The sequence below is a fragment of the Dromiciops gliroides genome, chromosome 3 (assembly GCF_019393635.1).
Source record: "Dromiciops gliroides isolate mDroGli1 chromosome 3, mDroGli1.pri, whole genome shotgun sequence".
Classification (NCBI taxonomy): Eukaryota; Metazoa; Chordata; class Mammalia; order Microbiotheria; family Microbiotheriidae; genus Dromiciops; species Dromiciops gliroides.
The window spans coordinates 661,635,982-661,657,374 of NC_057863.1; the positions used below are offsets into that span (position 1 = coordinate 661,635,982).

Genomic DNA, 21,393 nt, shown 5'->3' on the forward strand with positions numbered 1-21,393 from the left:
AGGGTGGGGAGGGAGGAAGTGAATTTGGAACACAAAGTTTTAAAAATTGATGTTTAAAATTGGTTTTTACATGTAATTTGGGAAAATAAAATTCTAAATAAGAATATTAAAAAAAAGAAGAAAAAATAGATTCACCAGTCAGGGGTTGCTTTTTTGGGGGGCGGGGAACAAATGTCTATTTCTCAGTCATATTAAAAAACATCCTCATGGGCTATCATGGCCAAAGTAGGCACCACCAGTGGGCACTCTGTCCTTAGCAAGGCTGGTCCTTAGAGGAGATGACTGGAGGTATTTCTAGCAGGACTGGCCAAAGCCAGTGTCACTCCTAGGCCACTGGAGAAGGTCTATCCCCAAAACAGCCATAAGTACTGACCCCCGTGCCCACTTTTTCTTCTTTATGAGGATGTGAGCACAGGGTATTGTTGAGGGAAATACCAGTGTCTTCCTCCAGAGGGCCATGTCTTCAGTCATCAAATGGAGTAGAAGGCAGACATGAGTCTCCTCTGTGTACTGCTTGTGGATAATGCAATGGTACTGGCTTCCAGAGCACTCATGAGTTTGGGAAGGCCCTCTTCTGCTGCCTATTTCAAGATCACACGAGGCTCTTTTATAAATGCTGCCACCATAGGGGGGCTTCACTCAATGAGGCATCAAACAAGGAGAGGCCCTGGGGTGTGGGGAATTCCAGGGCTTGGGGGGCTGACTGGATTCTGCTGGGGAGTATAATTAACTGGGGAGATGCTTCAGGTGCCATTCTTGGGTGACCCTGGGCTCATTAAATGAAACCCCAGAATATCCTGGGGCCTCCTTGGAGAGATGTGGGCCTAACAGCGGCCATGAAGAACACCAAATGGGTAAAAATGCCTATTGTTCAGACTGTGCTGGGAAGTTCAGTGGGCAGCCCACTGGGCTGGTCCATCAGTACATATAATCACTGTGATATCCAATGAGCTGAATCCAGAACTAAACAGAAGGAAGAGGGTGGGCCGATTGCATCTGGGAAATTGTGGGATGCTATCAATGAGCTTGAGTGTGACCCCGACTTGGAGACCCCTCTCTCAGACACCCTTATTTTTGGAGTGGTGCTTGTCGATGCCTGTGAGTCTTTGAAGAATCCAAGTCTCAGGTGATCTAAAGGATGGAAGGACACGTGGCAGGGGGTGCGGAGTATTTCCCAGGACGACTGATGTCCAAGAAGCGGCAGAGCTCATAGGAAGGTGCCCAGGGCAGTGGGGATGGCTGCCTTGGGAGTCAGAGGCCCTGGGCTGGAATCCAGGATCTGCTACTTCCTGCTGGAGTGACCACAGGCTAGTCTGTGTCGGGGTTGTGCTTAAGACCTCCCCCCATTGGCAGGAAGGAGCTGCTGGTGCAGACTTTGAGGAGTCTCAGAGGCCCTGATCAGGGGCTTCTAGCACAGATAAGCAGGACGGCAGGCTTGGAGGGGATCTCAGGCTCATCTCATCCAAGGAGAGGGTAACATTTCGGGGGGCCACATGCTAGCAGTCAGGGCTGTATGGGCTGCAGAGGCTGGCCCTCTGCCCCCAGGCCTACCTTTGCTGAGCCGGTGAGGCGGGCTCGGGCAGCAAGCCATCCCTCGATGGCAGGATTGGACGGACTGCCCGGCCAGCTTCGAGGTCAGACCACAAGTCCTTGTCTTCCAAAGGGCGGGGCTGGCACTCATTCCTGGAGCCCATCAGAATGTAAGCTCCCAGAGGGTAAGGACAATTTCACTTTGGCACCCAGGGCAGTGCTTGGCATACAGCAGGCACTTAATCCATGCTTAAGCTTCCTTGGATTAAGCTTCACAAAATCCTTCCAGCATAGCTACCTTGTGACAGAGGCAGGTCTTCTGGTCAAGTGTATCACTTGGCAAGATCCCAGTGGACACGATGAGGCGACGGCATGTCCCCAATGCTGACCTGCAGGCAGGAGATGCCCTCATTGGGCATTTGGTGGAGTGGAAGGGGCCTGGATGCATGTGAAGTCAGGGCTCAAAGCTCAGCTCCAATGCTGTGTGACCGACCCTTGGCAAGGTGTCACCCCTGATGAGCCTCAGTTTACTCATCTGTCAAATGGGGAGAATGAGCCAGATTCTGCTGAGCTCATGGGGCTAAATGCATTAATAACAGAATCATCTTCTGGATCCTCAGTACGCATTAGGCTGTGGCTCCACATTCAGAAAGTCCCATCTCCATTGGCAAAAATGTGGATTTCTTTTCTTGAAGAACATGCAAGCCGCACCTCTTTCCTGAAGGGAAAGAAGAGAAGAGAAGGAAGGAAGGAAGGAAGAAGGAAGGAAGAAAGGAAGGAGGGAAGGAAGGGAGGAAGGAAGGAGGGAAGGAAGGAAGGATGGAAGGAAGGAAGGATGGAAGGATGGAAGGAAGGAAGGAAGGAAGGATGGAAGGAAGGAAGGAAGGAAGGAAGGAAGGAAGGAAGGAAGGAAGGAAGGAAGGAAGGAAGGAAGGAAGGAAGGAAGGAAGAGGAAAGGAGAAGGCAAGTCAGTGACTCCTTGGGTGATGCCCACTCCCCTCTGGGGGTCCTCTCCCCTCTGCCTCCTAGGCCTCCTCTTATCTCAGAGGTAAAGTAGTCCAGGAGGGGAGGTCCGGCCTCTCTAAACTTGATCTTGGGCATGGGGCTTCCTTCTCTCCCTGCTTTCTCAGAGCCCAGGGCTCACAAGTGTCGGAGGCAGGCTTTGACCAGAGACTTCCTGAGGCCAGGGCCAGGGTCTGTGCCCACCCCTCCCTTGCCTCTCTCACTTGGGCTCAGAGAGCACAGAGGCTAGGTCACCTGGGCAGGCTCTGAGAGGATGAGGGACTGGTCACAAAGACCTAAGAGCCTGTACCGGGGCCCGGCAATCACTATGATGACACCATCATGGACATAAGCTCACGACTCAAATATCGGACAGAGGTTCGTTCACCTGTCAGGAGAGGGGCTTCTGGTCCTCGGTGGAGCGTGGTCATGCAAGGCCAGGAGAGGCTGAATCCCCACCCCCTTCTAGCATCCAGACCTTCCCATACCCTCAGAGGTCACCCAAAGCAGCAGTCTTCTCTATGATGGCCATGACAAGTGGAGCTCCAGACTTTGCTTGAATATCTCTGGGGACAGAGAGCTCACTACTTAGGCAACTGTTTTTACTGCTAGAGTGTTCTAAGTGTCAGCAAGTTCTTTGTTAAACTGGGTCAAAATTGGCCTCCCTGTCACCTTCCAAAGGTTTTGTCCTTTGGGGATGAAGGGAGCAAATCTAAGCTTAACTTCACATGACTTCTCTGTAGGTACAAGAAGGTAGCAATCAGTCATCCTGCTTCAGGTCTTTTTCAGGCTGAAACTTCCCTGCTCCTTCAGTAGAAGGACCTGGAGGCCCTTAGCCCACCTCCTTATCTAGGAGGGCCCCCAGCAGTGAATGAGACACTGCGGCTGAGGACTTCGGGACTATCACCTCCCTGAATGCATAGTCTGCTTCTCAGATTGCATTGGGGAAGTCCGATCACATACTGTCAATTGATATTGAACTGGTGGTCCACTAACACCTCCAGATCTTTGTCATGACTTGCTTTCCTGTTTCTCCTCCCCATACCCCACTCTGACCCTGTATAGTCAATTAAGATGAGCCCATTTGACACTCTTCCTTACTCGATGTCATCTTTTTTGGATTTGGCTCAGTGTTCTAGCCTGTAGAGAGCTTCTTGGCTCTCTGCTCCTGCATTCAACACACTAGCTATCCCTCCTCACTTCATTGAGAAAATAGGAAGTATCTGAAAAAGAATTTGAGCTAGGTTATTGGTAACTGGGTTACTCCCAACCAAACTTCGGGGATTTTTTTTTCTGGGCTTCCACAATTGGATGCTGGCTGGCAGTGTGAGAGCCATAGGCCTTGCTGAAGGATGCTCTCCCCAGCCCCACCCTGAACCAGAGGGCCATTGCTCCCCAGTGCTGAGACACATTTCCCCTTTTCTACACCTGGGTCAATGACACGAGGCAGCATGGACTGCTAGGGAGTGTGGGGGGATCAGGAGGTCCAGCATCTATGATGTGAGTTCATGAGTAATCTTTCCCTTGCTGGGCCTTAGTTTGCCCACCTGTGAAATGAAGGGTCAGCCTAGGTTTTTCTAAGGGCCTTTCTGGTGCCACAGTCTGCTTCTCCTTATAGAGAGCCCCACGTTGGCTCACAAAGCCTAATTGGCAGCATAACAACAGCACAGACCTTTGGGCCACAAACCAGGAAGCTGGTCCTGCCCACTTACCTCATGCTCCCCTGCCCTCTGACCTTCTAGGGGACAACGCACTGGGTTGGCCAGGACTCTTAGCTCGACTTCTAGATTGGCCAATGCCCGGGTGGCTACAGGCTGGACACAGCTTCTCAAGGGCCTAGATTTCCTTATGGTAAAGTGGGAGAGGGATGTTTAGAGACTTAATGGTCTCTACAGAACCTTTACTCTCTGTTTCCTCTGATGGAAGCTTCCACTTGTCAACTTCACTTGGGAGATTTGGCATTGTGGGAAAAGTGCTGGAATTGTAGAAAGAAAGGAGGAAGGAAGGAGGGGAGGGAGGGAGGAAAGGAAGGGAGGGAGGGAGGGAGGAAAGAAAGAAGAAAGGAATGGAGGAAAGAAAGAAGGAAGAAAGGAAGGGAGGGAGGAAGAGAGGAAAGAAAGAAGAAAGGAAGGGAGGAAGGGAGGGAGGGAGGAAAGAAGGAAGAAAGGAAGTAAGGGAGAAATGGAGGAAAGAAAGAAGGAAGGAAGGAAGGGAGGGAGGGAGGGAGGAAAGAAAAACGAAAGGAAGGGAGGAAGGGAGGGAGGGAGGGAGGAAAGAAAGAAGAAAGGAAGGGAGGGAGAGAAGAAGCATTTATTAAATACCTACTGTTTTCCAGGCACTGTGCTAAGTGCTTTAAAAATATTTTCTCATTTGATCCTTACAGTGGTCGTGGGAGGTAGGTGCTGTTCTTATGCCCATTTTACAATTGAGGAAACTGAGGTGGACAGACAACAGTTAAGTGACTTGCCCACAGTCATACAGCAAGCAAGTGTCTGAGGCTGCATTTGAACTTAGGACTTCATGACTTCAGGTCCAACTCTATGCTCTTCAGCACCCAGCTGCCTTTCTGTGGGGGTTGTGGAGTACGAGCAAATTCAGGCGCTGACACTTTCTTGTTTTGTGACTTGGAGCGAGTCCTGACCTTGGAGCAACAATTTCCTCATCTGGAAAATGGGCATGCTGTAAGTGAGTTATTATTCCTGGTACCAATTCTGTGATATTCGACCAGCACAGGGACAGTAATAACTGCTCTTTGTGTCCAGTTTTAAGGTCTACAATGTGCTTTTTGAGCTTTACAAGCACCCTGTGACTCAGGGGTCAGGGGCATTGTCACCCTCATTTTGTGAACAGGAAAGCTGAGGTGGCAGTTCTGGTCACACAGCTCCTTTGTCTTTCTTTGCATTTCCTGATCCTTGTCTCAGAATGGGAGCTCCTTCAGGGCAGGAATTGTTTCATTTTGGTCCTTGTGTCTACAAAGCCTAGCTCAGTGCCTGGCACATAGTAGGTGTTTAACAAATGTTGGCTGAATTGAGTTGAATAGCAAATGTTGGAGGTGGGATTTGAATCCAGGTCTTGGTTGGAACTCCAGTTCTCTATTCACTAAGTCCTAGGATTTCTCATAGTTGAAGCCCCTAGCCCAGTGCACTACAAACCTCTGACAGATGGGAATGAATAACTGGATGACATCGCTGCACTGCAGAGTTATCACGGGATTAATGAGTGGAAAGGGATCTTGGCCACCATTTTGTCTTAATTTGAAGAAAGGAGGACTAACCTGAGAGCCCAAAGGCTAGCTTAGTGTTCCTGTAGCTGAAGACTCTCATTTTGCAGATGAAGGGATTAAGGCACAAGACAGCTGACTGATTTGACTGAGACCCCCAGCAGGGCAGCAGGTTGTGGGCCGGAAGACTCCTTGGCTAGCTATTCTGGCTCTGTGACACTGCTAGGCTTTCTCTCCAGAATGGGTTCTCTGATGCCGAATAAGGGTAGAGAACTGGCTGAAAGCCTTCCCGCACTCATTGCATTGGTAGGGCTTCTCTCCAGTGTGGATGATCTGATGTTGAGTAAGGGTTGAGCGCAGACGGAAGGCTTTCCCACACTCTCTACATTCATAGGGCTTCTCTCCAGTGTGGATTCTCTGGTGCTGAGTGAGATATGTGCTCCGGCTGAAGGCCTTCCCACATTCATTGCATTTATAGGGCTTTTCTCCAGTGTGGATGAACTGGTGCTCGATGAGGGTTGAACTATGACTGAAAGCCTTCCCACACTCAGTGCATTCGTACGGTTTCTCTCTGGTGTGAGTTCTTTGGTGGCGAGTGAGGTGGGCACTCCGGCTGAAGGCTTCTCCGCACACATTACACTCATAGGGCTTCTCCCCGGTGTGGATTATCTGATGCTGAATGAGGGTTGAGCTGTGACTGAAGGCCTTCCCACACTCACTGCACTCATAGGGTTTCTCCCTGGTGTGAGTCCTTTGGTGGCGAGTAAGGTGGGCGCTCCGGCTGAAGGCTTCCCCACAAATGCCGCACTCATACGGCTTCTCTCCTGTGTGAATGATCTGATGCTGGGCAATGGCCGATCGATGGCTGAAGGTTTTCCCACACTGCCCACATTTGTAGGGCTTCTCCCCGATGTGAATTTTCTGATGTTGACTAAGGTACGCACTCCGGCTAAAGGCTTTCCCACACTCAATACACTCATACGGCTTCTCTCCTGTGTGAATGATCTGATGCTGGGTGATGGCCGATCGGTGGCTGAAGGTTTTCCCACACTGCCCACATTCATAGGGCTTCTCCCTGATGTGAACTCTCTGATGTTGGGCGAGGTATGTACTCCGGCCGAAGGCTTTGCCACAAGCACCACACTCATAGGGCTTCTCTCCGATGTGAATTCGTTGGTGCTCTGTCAGATAGGTGCTCCGGCTAAAGGCTTTGCCACAATCTTGACACTTGTAAGGTTTCTCTCCTGTGTGGGTTATCTGGTGCTGGATAAGGGATGAGCTATGACTGAAGAGTTTCCCACATTCACTACACTCATAGGGTCTGTTTCCTGTATGGATTCTCTGGTGCCGAATAAGGTTGGAACGGTGACTGAAGGCCTTCCCACATTCATTGCATTCATAAGGTTTCTCTCCAGCATGGATGACCTGATGCTTAATCAGGTCTGAAATCTGCCCAAAGCTTTTTGCACATGTTCCACATCGATGGGGGCTCTCTCCTGTAGGGTCAGTGTTGACAGGTGCACCGAGGTCTGAGCTCAGATTTAAGCTTCTTCCAAAGTCGTCATATTGTTGACCTTTCTCCTCCTTAAGGGCTTTTGTTCCATTGCCTGTTAATTGTCTGAAACCTCTTCTCTCCCAGGAAGCAGACTCCTCCTGAGTTTGGCCTGATGGGTCTCCCTTCTGACTCCCTAACGTGGTGCGGGTGTCACCACATGTGGGCTTCCAGAGGACACACTTTGCTGACCTTTCCATGATTACTTCCTGGGATTCATCTTCAGCAAAGCTGGACTTTGGAGAAGCTGCATTTGCCTCCATGTGAGTCTTCAGGGCTGAATGAGAAGGAAAAGAGAAATGTCACCCAAATGTCTCTCAGCCAGGAAACTGAAACTGGGAGAATGAGGAAAGCCTGTTGGGTGGGGGGAGAGGGCCTGGGGTCCATCTGCGGAGGACCTCCTGCTCTCGGGCCTCAGCTTGTGCTTCTGTGAAAGAAGCAGGCTGACGGAATGATCTCTGGTGCTCTGCATAGTGACCAGAAAGGCAGTTCTGGAAGGAAGGGGCGAGCTTAGGGAAGTGCCTTCAAAGGGGGCCTCGGGAAGGTATGGGAGAGAATGAGAGGCCCATGGGAGGGACTCAGCAGAGGCAGTGACTGGGAGGGTCCCCAAGGAGACAGCCCCTTTCCCCTTGTCTTTGGATTCCTGATTCGAGCACAGGGCCTTCCTGGCTGGCCCAGTGAATGCCCGGTAGTGGTGGTGACTTAGACTCAGTGGCCAGCCATTCTCTAGTCTTCACTTTCAAGGTGGCTCCTGGCCCTTGGGGACATGTCTATCCTCATGCTTTTATGGTTTCCTGCACACTTTACCCAGATGCTTTGTCTCATCTCAAGTGACTCCCCTAAATACAATCTGGGCTCCGGTCAAACTGGATGACTTGTAATCACTGTATATGCCCCGTGTCCTCCCACCTCCACACCTTTACTTTACACACTCCCTCTGCCTGGACTCCCTTCCTTTGATAAAAAAGAAACAGTGTCCTGCTCAGTGGCAGGAGGAACCTGGGTTCAAATCCCGCCTTTGACATTTACTGGCTATGGATGTTGGGCAAGTCACTTCTTTCTAGTTCATAGGCAAGGGGCAGCTAGGTGGTGCAGTGGATAAAGCACCGGCCCTGGATTCAGGAGTACCTGAGTTCAAATTCGGCCTCAGACACTTGACACTTACTAGCTGTGTGACCCTGGGCAAGTCACTTAATCCTCATTGCCCTGCCAAAAAAAAGAAAAAAAAGAAAGAAAAAAAAAGATATAGGTCTAGTTCCTAGGCAAGGGATGTGGTTCAAATCCTGGCTGACACCTGTTAGCTGTATGACCCTGAAGAAGTTGCTTCACTTCTCTGGGAATGAAGGAAGAAAGGCTCTGGAAGCAAGTCCAAGGTTACAGAATCACTGAGGACCTGAGAACCCAGACTAAAGCATGTCAGAGTTGGGAGGGACCCTTGCCAATGGAACGTCTCCCCTCAGAGCTTGTTAAGGGGACCTGAGCACATGGGATATGAGAGGTAGAGGGGACTAGAACACAGAGCTTAAAACAACAGGACAGAGCAGCCCTCAGACACAGGACATGGGTGTCAGGTGGGGAAGGACCTCAGAACAAAGGATGTCAGAGGTTCCTAGAATGGTAGACCTGGAGAAGACCTAGCAACAGAAGCCATGTGGCAGAGCTGGGCACATTCTTGGGGACAGAGAGGGAATGAGCATTTATGGAGAGTCTATCACGTGCCAGGCACTTTACAATTGGGACCCCATCTGAGCCTCACAGCCCTGGGAGGTAGGTGCTATTATTACCCTCATTTTACAGATGAGGAAACCAAGGCAGACAGTGGTGATGTGCCCCGCCCGGCTAACCCAGCTGGGGTCTGAGGTCAGATTTGGTTCCAGGTCTTCCTGACTCCAGGCTGGTGTGCTGTGGTGCTCCTGGCGGCCTGGTCAGGTGCCAGCAGGCTGGGTGCTAGAGCTTCAAGGATACTTCTGCATGTGGGCAGAGGGGCTGCATGCCCAGGAGGGAGTAGGCAGGCCTTCCAGGGGAGCTGCCTGCCTGCCCGCTGCTGGGATAGCGCAGACAGCATCCCTGAGTCATCCTGGGTGGGAGGAGTGGGCCTCAGGATCCTGAGCTCTGAACACTGTCCACTGTCCTGCCTTCAAGAGACAGTGCCAGGGGCTCCGCGGCCTAGTTCTGGGCTCGGGGGCCAAGCAGAAGGATCTGGATGCTTCTGTCACAGGCGTGTCCCTTGGATGCTGTGCTGCGGAAGGCTGCTGGCTTCTCCCCTTCCCATCTTGGCTCCTCAATCACATGATCTGGAAGCCCTCCAACATGAGGGTGGCCTCCGTGTGGTCACTGCCCTGCTTCCCGGCATCCCTCGTAGAATGGGGAGCCTAGATCTGAGCCTATCCTCCTCCCGTAGTCTGGGCGGGGCACAGAACAGCAGGATCCGCCAGCCCAGACAACGCTGACCCCCCCCCCCCAGTTCCTGGCCCAAGTCAAGCTTCCTGGTCCTTCATACCCCAGATGTTGTTTACTTTAAGGGCTGCCACTGGCCAGGTTGCTCCTGTCTCATATTCATGAACCCAGCTATAAGATTTCCACGTATGTCTCTGAAATTTTGGGGGGCAGGTCTGGCTCGCTGACCTGCCCTGCTGAGGCCTTGCTGAATGCGAATTCTGTCATCTCTCACCCCACCCAACTTTGTGTCACTGGCAAATCTGTGAAGCCCATCAGCTAGGCCTCATGGATCCTGAGGACCCTCCTAGGGAGAAAGACCCACGTCTGCTCTTTGGGCCTGGGCACCCAGTGGGGCCTCATCTGGGGACTGTGCTGCCGGCTAGGCCACACATCTCCATCAAGGATGGGATGAGAGGCCTTGGCGGCAGCCTTGCCCTGACCTCCAATAGGCCTGAGGCCCTAGGAAGAAAGCAGAGGGGTCACTCTGGGGGGGCAGCACTCTGAGGAAGCCACGCCTGCTCTTCCTGTTCATGGCTCCTCTCTAATAATGAGCCCTCTAATACCACACGGCCAAAGGTCCCCAGGAGTCCAAGTCAAGCCCAGGGATGGCAGATGACATCTCCCCTTCCCTTTTGGGGGGTGACTCTGGTCTTGTGGGACCTCCCCAGGCCAGAACCTCAGCTCCCATCTAAGAGAGCCAGAACCACCAGGGCCTACCGACCCAAATCACTGGGAGTGGCCATGTGCTGCCCTGGGGGCGATTCAGGCCTGGAACCTCTTTTACAATGGGGGGGTGGGGAGTCAGCCTTGGGGGGAAGAGGGGTGAGGTGCTCCCTGGAGTCCTTGACCTTCCTGGCCAATGATTCTGACCCAATTGAGTAGACTGAACAAGGGTTTCCTAAGCCCTGGGTCCGTGCAGGGCTTCAAGGATGAAGTGGGACACGGCCTGATGCACTCAGGATTACAGGAGGCCTGCTGTCTCCAGAACTGGAGGATTCCTGGGCTGGGCTGGGCCTGGGGCCTGGGGGCGCCCTTCGTCCCACGCTTCACCCAGTGCGGCTGCCCCTGGTCAGGGAGGCCGCTACCTTCTGAGGCAGTGTGCTCCACGGCGGGACAGCTCCAGTTTGGAATTCCTCTAGGCCAGCAGAAGGCTGTCCCCTGGGACGTCCAACCCTGGCTCTCAGTGCTGTGGGGCCGAACACAATAAATGTCTCCCCAGGACAGTGAACCTATCACTCCCTGCATCTTCTCTCCTCCGGCACACTGTGCCCAGGTGGGGGCCAGCCTCCGGTGCGTCAGGCTGGGAGGGTCCCTGCTAAAAGGTGGCCCCTGTTTCCCTTTGTGTTCGAGGCTATGGTGGTGAAATGAGGGGCAGGAAAGGACAGGGTGGGGTGGTGGAGGGGCAGCACTTGGTACCTGACCGGCCGATGCTGCCACTGACTCTGCGATGCTGGGGGTGGCCCCGCCCTCCACAGGTGGGCTTATTCCTTATCAAATAAGAGGCGAGAGGGGTGAGGATGGGATGTATAACCACTGCAGAGATCTCCCCCCCAGGGATCTCCAAGCACCTCCCAGCTCTCTCCCCAGGGATCTCCAAGCACCTCCCAGCTCTCTCCCCAGGGATCTCTTAGCACCTCCCAGATCTCTCCCCCCAGGGATCTCCAAGCACCTCCCAAGCTCTCTCCCCCCAGGGATCTCCAAGCACCTCCCAGATCTCCCCCCAGGGATCTCCAAGCACCTCCCAGCTTTCTCCCTAGGGATCTCTTAGCATCTCCCAGCTCTCTCCCCAGGGATCTCTTAGCACCTCCCAGATCTCTCCCCCAGGGATCTCCAAGCACCTCCCAGCTCTCCCCCCCCATCTCTAAGCACCTCCCAGCTCTCTCCCCCCAGGGATCTCTAAGCACCTCCCAGCTCTCTCCCCCCAGGGATCTCTAAGCACCTCCCAGATCTCTCCCCAGGGATCTCTTAGCACCTCCCAGCTCTCTCCCCCCAGGGATCTCTAAGCACCTCCCAGCTCTCTCCCCCCAGGGATCTCTAAGCACCTCCCAGATCTCTCCCCTAGGGATCTCTAAGCACCTCCCAGCTCTCTCTCCCCCCAGCGATCTCTAAGCACCTCCCGGATCTCTCCCCCCAGGGATCTCTTAGCACCTCCCAGATCTCTCCCCCCAGGGATCTCTAAGCACCTCCCAGATCTCTCTCCCCAGGGATCTCTTAGCACCTCCCAGCTCTCTCTCCCTACGGATCTCTAAGCATCTCCTAGATCTCTGTATCCCATGGATCTTATGGATCAAGTAGGTCTCATCTTCCCTTCCCCCCCAATCTCTACTTGGGGCTCAGGGTGCGGCGCTCGGACATCTCTAAGCCCCGCCCCCCCGCCGTACCCTTGGACGGTGGCTTACCAGCTCTAGGCCCGGGTCCGGAGGGGGTCCGTCAGGCCTCTGGTCTCGAGGGGCGCGTCTCTGATACTCTCAGGGACTCAGTTTCCCCTCCTCTTGACAGGCGCCGGGGGTGGGTGTCAGGGATGTCTAAGATTCCTGCGGGGGGTGAAGTTAATAAGGGGGAGGGGGCTGAGAGGGACTTGAGGAGGGAGGTGGATCCCTGGGTGACATCATCCAACCACGCCCTCGCTCTTTACGAGGGTCATCCCATCTCCTGATTGGTCGATTGCGGCGCGGGAGGAGAAGAGGGCAGTGCGAGGGGCGGGCCTAAAGCAGATCCTCACCGGTGATAGGTCCTTCTTCGTCTCCGGCGGGGCCGCCTCCGAGCGCGCGGAGAGGGGAGGCGCTTGCGCTCCGTGAGCTTCAGGACCGAAGCGCTGGGCGTCTCCTCCCGGACAAGGGTGGAAGGGCCGGGAGAAGTCCGTCTCCATGGCGACTGCGGGAGCCCCGGACTTCCCTCAGCCAGCGCGCATGTCCATAGATTGGTCCGACTTTTATCATGGGTCCTTCCCGAGGTGTCTCCATGGCAACCACTGGGGACGCGAGGGCGGCCGCCAATGAGGAGCTAGGGCAGCCGGCCGAGCCCCGCCTCCCCGGTCCCACGTGGAGGCGCCTCTCCAATGCCCACTCCGTGGTCTGGGCCTTAGTTTCCCCGTCTGTCTAACGGGGGCGAGGACTCGGCGATCCCTCTGGGCTGGGCTGGGCTGGGCGACCTGGGAGGGCGGGGAGGGGAAGACCCCGCGTCGGGTAGTGAGTGAGTCTGGGGTCTGCGGTCTGGAACTTAGTGTGCGCTCCAGGGTCTTATCTGAACTAGGACCAGGGAGTGGCCAGGAGGGTCAGCCTTGACCCGCCCTCCCTCACTTGGGCCTCGGAACAGCCCTGGGGACTCACCCTCCTGCCCCTCTTGCCCGTGGGAACACCAGAGCCCCTCATCCCGGGGTATCTGGTGCTGCACACAGTAGGCGCTCAATCAGTGTCTGGGAGAGTTTGCACCGAGGGAGGAGTGAAAGAGCTGGACAGCAGGACAGTGGGCTGGGCCCAGAATTGAGGGGGAGAGCAGAGTGGCTTTGGGGATGGCATAAGGCTCTCCTCCCAGGAAGCAGAGGGCCCTCTCTGCAGCTGGAGCAGTTCCTTGGGGTTGTTGGGTGGCACTGACCCACCCCTGTCCCCGGAGAAGGAGAGAGGAGGATCAGGCAAGGCAGACAAGGAAGGCTTGTCACGGAAGGTGCTGGCACAGACTCGGAGGGCTCACACGGGGCTGGCCAACGGGGGCCACTTGTGCCCTGGGAATTGTGGGAGGAGGCAGAAGGCCTGGGGAACCTGGGGCCACCTCCTGTAGCAACATTTGGGGAGCACATGGGGAGTTGCACGGGATGGGGTGCAATGCATTGTTGGTTGAGCCTCCCGAATCAATGAGATCACAGAAGTATTTATTGTTTGGACAGGGCAGATGTGCATGATATTGTGACCTCACTGGGTCCTCAAAACAAACCTGGGAGGGAGATGCTATGGTCATCCTCATTCCACAGATGAGGAAACAGATTGAGGGGAGTTGTCCAGGGTCACACAGCTAGAAAGTGCCTGCATCTAGATCTGAACTCAAGGCTCTGGGTTCTCTCCAGGCCACTAGCTTGTGTTTAAGCCCATTCTATAAGAATTGGAGGGGGCAGCTAGGTGGTGCAGTGGATAAAGCACTGGCCCTGGATTCAGGAAGACCTGAGTTCAAATCCAGCCTCAGACACTTGACACTTACTAGCTGTGTGACCCTGGGCAAGTTACTTAACCCTCATTGCCCCGCAAAAAAAAAAAAAAATGCTGTGAGAAGAATTGGAGAACAATTTTAGTACAAGATTGTTCCAAAAGTTTTTTCAGCATTAAGATTTCTGGAACACCTGTATTTTACATAATCACTATTGAGATTCATAACAAAGTGTTGTTGTTTAAGCTTAGTTTTCTTCTTTTTTGGGGGGGGCAGGGCAGTGAGGGTTAAGTGACTTGCCCAGGGTCACACAGCTAGTAAGTGTCAAATGTCTGAGGCTGGATTTGAACTCAGGTCCTCCTGAATCCAGAGCCTGTGCTTTATCCACTGCGCCACCTAGCTGCCCCATTTCCTCATCTTTAAATGGAGCCCAGAAGGGCATAGTAGAGGTAGAAGGATGTCAGACTTGGGAGGGGCCTTTGAACACAGGCTTAAGTGAAGCTTGGGTCCAGCGAGTTTGTCAGGACCGCAGACGATCCAAGGCAAGAGAATGACTTGAGGTCCTGCAGCAGGTCGTGTTCATCCCATCGAAAGCTAGGAGTGTCCTCCCCAATACGGGCATCGGGATGCCTCAGCCTAAGTGACTCCATATTGGAGCTCCGCCATCATGCATACAGCGCGTCACAAATGGTATTTAGCAGGTTACCTTTGTGATGTAGACAGAAACCCGAGATAACCCATCGTCCTGCTTTGTTTCTGTTAATGAGCCTAATGTTAGGCCTTTGATGTCACTACATAAAACTTTTCATTGCCCCAGTTCAGTTCTATGAAAAAAGCTTTAGGGACTGCTTGGGGCTGTATCTAAAGCATTTGGGATTCCAAGTATGGGCCATGTCCCTGTCAAACTGACAGTTCCAATGGCCGTGAAGGCAGCTGAAACAGACACCGTGGAGCACTTAGAGCTTGATCAGACATCAGAGATACCGAGGTCATTCACTGCATCCCGGGCCTTCACCAGTTGTCCTGACTCTTGTCTTGCCACTGGACTGAGAGTGAGGCTGATGACTTTGTGCAGCTCTGCCTCACTTAAATCTAATTCATGAACAAGTCAAGACATCACCCATGATGTCCTTAGTCCTCTTTGAAAACTAAAGATGAACAGGGAGGGGGCAGCTAGGTGGCGCAGTGGATAAAGCACCAGTCCTGGATTCAGGAGGACCTGAGTTCAAATCCGACCTCGGACACTTGACACTAGCTGTGTGACCATGGGCAAGTCACTTAACCGCCATTGCCCTGAAAAAAAAAGATGAACAGGGAGCTAGGTGGCACAGTAGATAAAGCACTGGCCTTGGATTCAGGAGGACCTGAGTTCAAATCTGGCCTCAGACACTTGACACTTACTAGCTGTGTGACACTGGGCAAGTCACTTAACCCTCATTGCCCTGCAAAAACCAAAAACCAAAAAACAATAAACAAAAACAAAAAAAGATGAGGAGACTGAGGCAAACGGGGTTAAGTGACTGCCAAGGGTCGAGGAGTTCCTGACTCCAGGCCTGGCATGACATCACCATCTGCCCAAGGTGTTAGTGAGATGCTAAAGATGATCTTAGCTCTAGATCTGGAAGGGACCTCAGAAGCCCTCTAGTTCTACTATCTCATTTTACAGAGGAGGAAACTGAGGCCCATAGAGGGGAAGTGATGGATCCAAGGTCACACACAGTGCCAGAGCAAGGATTCAAATTCAGATCTCCAACTGAATCCAGCACATTGTATCATGGATGCTGTCTTTCCCAGAAGTGTGTGCTGATTACTCACATACAGCATGAGAGATAAGGACTAAGAATTTCACTACCAGTAATCGTGAAGAATGGGAAATTCTCCAGAAAAACAGATCTGAAGAGACTGAGGAGAAAACAGCTATGGCAGAAGGCTAGACAATGGGAGAATGCCAGGGCGGGGGGGGGGCGCAGTGGGGGTGACGATGATTAACCTTGCAAGCTAAAGAACACATTTGACTTCTTGAAGAGAAGGGAGTGGATGCTCTGAGGAGATCTGTTCTCTTCCAGTCTCCCAAGACTTATTAAAATGGATTACCATCCACTTCTGGTTATTCAAGTGGGAAAGAACGAAGCCACCAGAAATAGCTTAGAAAGCATTGACAGATAAAGGGCAAATCTTGGACAAGGAACTGAATGAAGACTCTAGGGCACAGAGAGTATTTTTATCACTTGTGTCCTCCAAAGACAAGACATAGAGAAAAGTACGTTAGGAGAGGGAATAGCTATGGGGACTTGGGATGAGACTCATACCTGGAGCTCTTTATAGGTAAGCCTTATTCAAATGAGACCAAATAGATAACAGGGGTAAGGGGGCTTGTATATTAAAAAGGACCAAGCGAAATAACATATAAAGCATTAAGTGTGGGCTATTATTCATGAAAGGAAATCCAGGAACTAGAGAGAAGAAAGTGTAGGGGAGTGTTTGGGTGAAAATCAAAAAGGGGACAAACAAGTGGTTTAGTCATCAGAATATACTACTGACTATCTCGACAGAAAAAGGAAATCCCTGAGAACTTTGAGAAACATCACAAACCTGGCAGAGAGGAATAATATAGTAGGGAGAGGGGACTACAGTTATCGAGACATTTGCCAGAATTCTTTCTCTGCCAAATTCAGAGTAGCTCATAACTTGCCTTAATAATTTCACTCTTCAGAAGGTGGAGGAACCTACAAGGGGAAATTCTATTGTGCATCTAAATTCTCATAAAAGGGAACAATAATGGATTGCCTTGGGGTGGAAATGATGGGAACCTTCAGCAGAAGTGACTGTGTTGGGCAGCTAGGTGGTGCAGTGGATAGAGCACGGGTCCTGGATTCAGGAGGACCTGAGTTCAAATTCACCCTCAGACACTTGGGACTTACTAGCTGTGTGACCATGGACAAGTCACTTAATGCTCATTGCCCTGCAAAAAAGAAAAAAAAAAAGAAAAAAAAGAAGTGACTGTGTCTTCCACAACTTTGTGATAGAGGAGAAGGTGGGGCATACCATGACACACACTCCCAAGACTTGTAGAGATTAGATTTAAAGGGTTCAAGGGAGAGACAGATTGGATCAGGTGCACTAAAATTCTATCGGAAGTCAGCCCAGGAGGGATCAGAAACTCAAAAACGAAATGGAGATATAGAGAAACAGTTGTGAATATGAATAAAAGCAGTTTTCTGAAAAGACTGATACAGATGCACAGGGGACTCCCTAGGCCATTTGGATTTTAAATATGTTAGTTTGTGTGTATAGAAGAAAGAGCACATACCAAAGAAAGTGTGGCAAAGTCTTCTAAGAATTGTGTCCAAATGTCTGATGCTAAAGCTCAGGATGGGCTGAGGCTGCAAAGGAAGCTGAGGACAACCAAAAAAAAAAAAAAAAAGGATGCTGAAGACATGAAAAACTAGATAGAACTGCTGCTTGGTGAAGATGAGAAGATGATAACTAGTGATAGAGACAGGGCTGATATATTTTTTGTGTGTTTGCTAAGGGCAATAGTCTGGCCTGGAAGGGACAGAACAAAAATGGCTGATAGAGTTGATACCAGGATAAGAAGGAAATAGTAAGAGGGCTCCTGCCTGCTTTTTATTTTTTTTTTAGTGAGGCAATTGGGGTTAAGTGACTTGCCCAGGGTCACACAGCTAGTAAGTGTTAAGTGTCTGAGGCTGGATTTGAACTCAGGTACTCCTGACTCCAGGGCTGGTGCTCTATCCACTGTGCCACCTAGCTGCCCCTCCCGCCTGCTCTTGATAAATTCAAGTCACCTGATCCACTTGCCTGGAGGATTGGAATCAGAGGACCTGGGTTCTAATCCTGGCTCTGCTGATTACTACCTGGGTGACTTTGAGTAATTCAACTTTTCCAGGCTCAGTTCCTAAAGGAATTGGACTTGATGGCTCCTAAAGTACCTTCCAGATCTAAAACTATGATCCCACATGATTGCCATGCCACTGTAACCGACAGCTGAACAATTATGGAGAATGGAAGAAGTGCAAGCTACATGGGGCAGTGAATGGAGCACCAGACCTGGAATCAGGAAGACCTGAATTCAAATCCAACCTCAGCACTACCTGGGTGACTGAGCACGCCATTTAACCTCTCTGTAAAAATGGGGGCAATAATAGCACCTACTTCCTCGGGTTGTGAGGATAAAATGAGATATTTGTAAAGCACTTTGCAAACTTTGAAGTGCTGTATAAATGCTAGCTATTATCGTTGTTACTACAGGTTTAGAAAAGGGCTAAATATTATCCTGGTTTTTCAAAGAAGGTAAGAGAATCGAATCCACAAACTATTAGTAAAATTTTATATCTTTTTCCATTTAGCCAATCCTGTTTTTTAAGGTGTTCTTCTCTTCAGTGGATTTTTGGGCCTCTTTTAGCATTTGGCCTATTCTATTTTTAAGGTATTATTTTTTAAAGTATTTTTGTAACTCCTTTACAAAAGTGTTGATGCTTTTCCCCATGATTTTCTTGCATTATTCTCATTTCTTTTCCCAATTTTTCTTCTACCTCCTTTATTTGATTTTGGGGGGGGGCAATGAGGGTTAAGTGACTCACCCAGGGTCACACAGCTAGTAAGTGTCAAGTGTCTGAGGCCGGATTTTAACTCAGGTCCTCCTGAATCCAAGGCCGGTGCTTTATCCACTGCGCCACCTAGCTGCCCCCTCTTTCATTTGATTTTTTTTTTTTTAAGTGAGGCAATTGGGGTTAAGTGACTTGCCCAGGGTCACACAGCTAGTAAGTGTTAAGTGTCTGAGGCCGGATTTGAACTCAGGTCCTCCTGATTCCAGCGCCGGTGCTCTATCCACTGTGCCACCTAGCTGTCCCCCTTTCATTTGATTTTAAAAAACTTTTTGCACTCTTCCAGGAATTCTTTTGGGGCCTGAGACTGATTCACATTTTTTTTTTTTTTGAGGCTTTAGATGAAATGGTTTTCACTTTGTTGTCTTCTTCTGAGTTTGTATTTTGATCTTCGCTAGGTTCTTTGTTGTTGTTGATTGCTCTTTTTTCCCAGGTCTATTTCTTGACTTTCAACTTTTTATGTTAAAGTTGGGCTCTGCTCCCAGGGTGGAGGGGGCATGGTCCCAAGCTTCAGGTTTATTGTGTAGCTGTTTTCAGAGGTAGTTTGGGGGGGTGTACACATCTGTAAGTTTTCAGTTCTTTCAAGGTGGTAGTATGTAAGGAGAGGTATGTTTACTACTCTCCTGGCATGTGCTCTGGTCAGTGAGCAACCACAAGCACTCTTTTGCACTCTGGATCTGTGACATGGTCCATGCTCCACTGCAGGCGCAAGCTCTGTAATATCAGTGCTCCTTATTGCCCTAGAACTGTGACCCAGGACTGCAGCTGGGATCTGAGTATGGACAATGCAACAGAGTCTTGCACTCAGTGCCAGCAAAGGCACCACTGTAATCTCCTGCTGATCACTTGTCTGATCTCCTTACTGTGTGTGGGCTGAGAGCTCCAGAAGCTGCCTCTGCTGATTTAGTTGCCCCCCAAGGCCTGCTGCCAGTTTGCTGGGGCCCAGTCTGTTCTGGCATGGGCTGCTCCATTCTCACTTCAGTGCAACAGACCTTTCCTGCCAACCTTCTAAGTTGTCTTGGGCTAGAGAACTGTTTCACCTCATCCTTTTGTGGGTTCTGCTGCTCCAGAAGTCATTATGAGGCGTTATTTAAAGTTGTTTGGAGGTGAATTTGGGAGAACTCGGGTGAATCCCTGCCTTTCCCCCACCATCTTGGCTCCCACTCCTAATTAGTAAAATTTTAGAAAACATTGAAAAGATGGTTGGTGACTAGGAAGCAGTGATGACCTAGATTCAGCATGGCTCTCCAAAGCCTGGTAAGGCCAGACTTAACTTAATACCTTTTTGTACAGAGTTTCTAAACTGGTAGACCACAAGAATGCAGGAGATCTAGTTTATCTAGATTTTTGCTAAGCAGATAACACAATATTGCATTCTAGTCTTGTGGAAAAGATGGAGAGATGTGAGCTACACAGTAGTACTATTAGGTGTACCCAGAAATGATTTAATGAATGGAAGGAGTCAAAGAATAGTCTTCAATAGTTTGGTGATGGTTTGAAAAGTCTCCCCAGTGGAGTGCCCAAGGGGTCTGTGGTCATATATGTGTTCAGATCGGTGATATGTTTAACTATATTGATGTGATCCTTATCAAATACGGAGATGAAAGGAAACTGGGGGGGGCAGACAGGTGGTGATGGGGCAGCTAGGTGGTGCAGTGGATAGAGCACCGGCCCTGGATTCAGGAGGACCTGAGTTCAAATGGCCTCAGACACTTGACACTTACTAGCTGTGTGACCCTGGGCAAGTCACTTAACCCCCATTGCCCCGCAAAAAAAGAAAGAAAGAAAGAAAGAAAGAAAGAAAGAAAGAAAGAAAGAAAGAAAGAAAGAAAGAAAGAAAGAAAGAAAGAAAGAAGGAAAGAAAGAAAGAAGGAAAGAAAGAAAGAAAGAAGGAAAGAAAGAAAGAAAGAAAGAAAGAAAGAAAGAAAGAAAGAAAGAAAGAAAGAAAGAAAGAGAAAAGAAAAGAAAAGAAAAGGAACTGGAAGGGTTAGCTAGACACACTGGATGACAAAGTGACAATCCAGAAAGATCTTCACAGGTTGAACACTGGTCTGAGTCTAGCAAGCTGAAATTTAGAGAACATTTGGGATTCAGAGAGACCTATGAGGGTCCCTAAAACTGACTTCACAAGCACAGAGGGGCCCACTACGGTTAGACAGCCTGTCTGAAAAGCAGCCAGGGGCTTTAATGGACTGCAAGCTTGATAAGGAGTCTGCAGTGTGATGAGGAGACGTGACTTCTCCAAGGTCACACACATAGCAAGCACTGGAAGGGAGACTTGAACCTGGGCCCAGTGACTTGAGTCATGTTCTTTATACTGCGCCCAGTATAGCCCTCACATAGCCAGTGTCAGAAAAGTATTCTGGCCATTACACTCTGCTGCCTCCCAACACAGATGATAACAGAACCCAGAATGTTACTCTGGTAGGCCAGAGCTCAAAGGAGCCTGAGAATGTGGAAGGTTGGCGGTCATCTGGCTTTAACACTCTCACTTGATGAGTGAGGAAGCAGAGCCACGAGCCTGCCCAACATTATGTGGCCAGTTGGTGGCAGAGCCCAGAGAACATTATCCTTGGGTCACCTCATCATCCCAACTTTGAACAAGTTATTTAAAGGTGAGAGATGGGAACACCTGAGATCCATTCGTGATGATCTTGAGTTACTGCTGAATACGAAAACCATGGACAGCATTTTCCTGGGGAGGCTGTCGATCTGTGGGTTGTCATGCCCCACAATTTCTGCAGAATCCCCTTTGACATGGATGATCATTCTAAGGAGGTTGCAGAGCCTTCTCCAGGAAGAATTGTTTTCAAGGAGCAGAGTATGGGATGCCATCTGACTTGGAAACAGAGGTAGGCAAGTTATAACTCGAGACCAAGGGCTAATGA

General features: G+C 50.6%; 1 protein-coding gene across 1 annotated transcript in view; it reads right to left on the reverse strand.

Moving 5' to 3' along the window:
- Positions 1-4,965: 4,965 nt before the first annotated feature.
- The window catches only part of LOC122747028 (zinc finger protein 665-like), a 32,964-nt gene continuing 16,536 nt past the window's right edge, over positions 4,966-21,393 (reverse strand). The window contains exon 8 of the mRNA XM_043993236.1: positions 4,966-7,241. Coding sequence (XP_043849171.1) covers positions 5,975-7,241 — 1,267 coding nt within the window. The 3' untranslated portion in view covers positions 4,966-5,974. The remainder of the gene's footprint in view (positions 7,242-21,393) is intronic.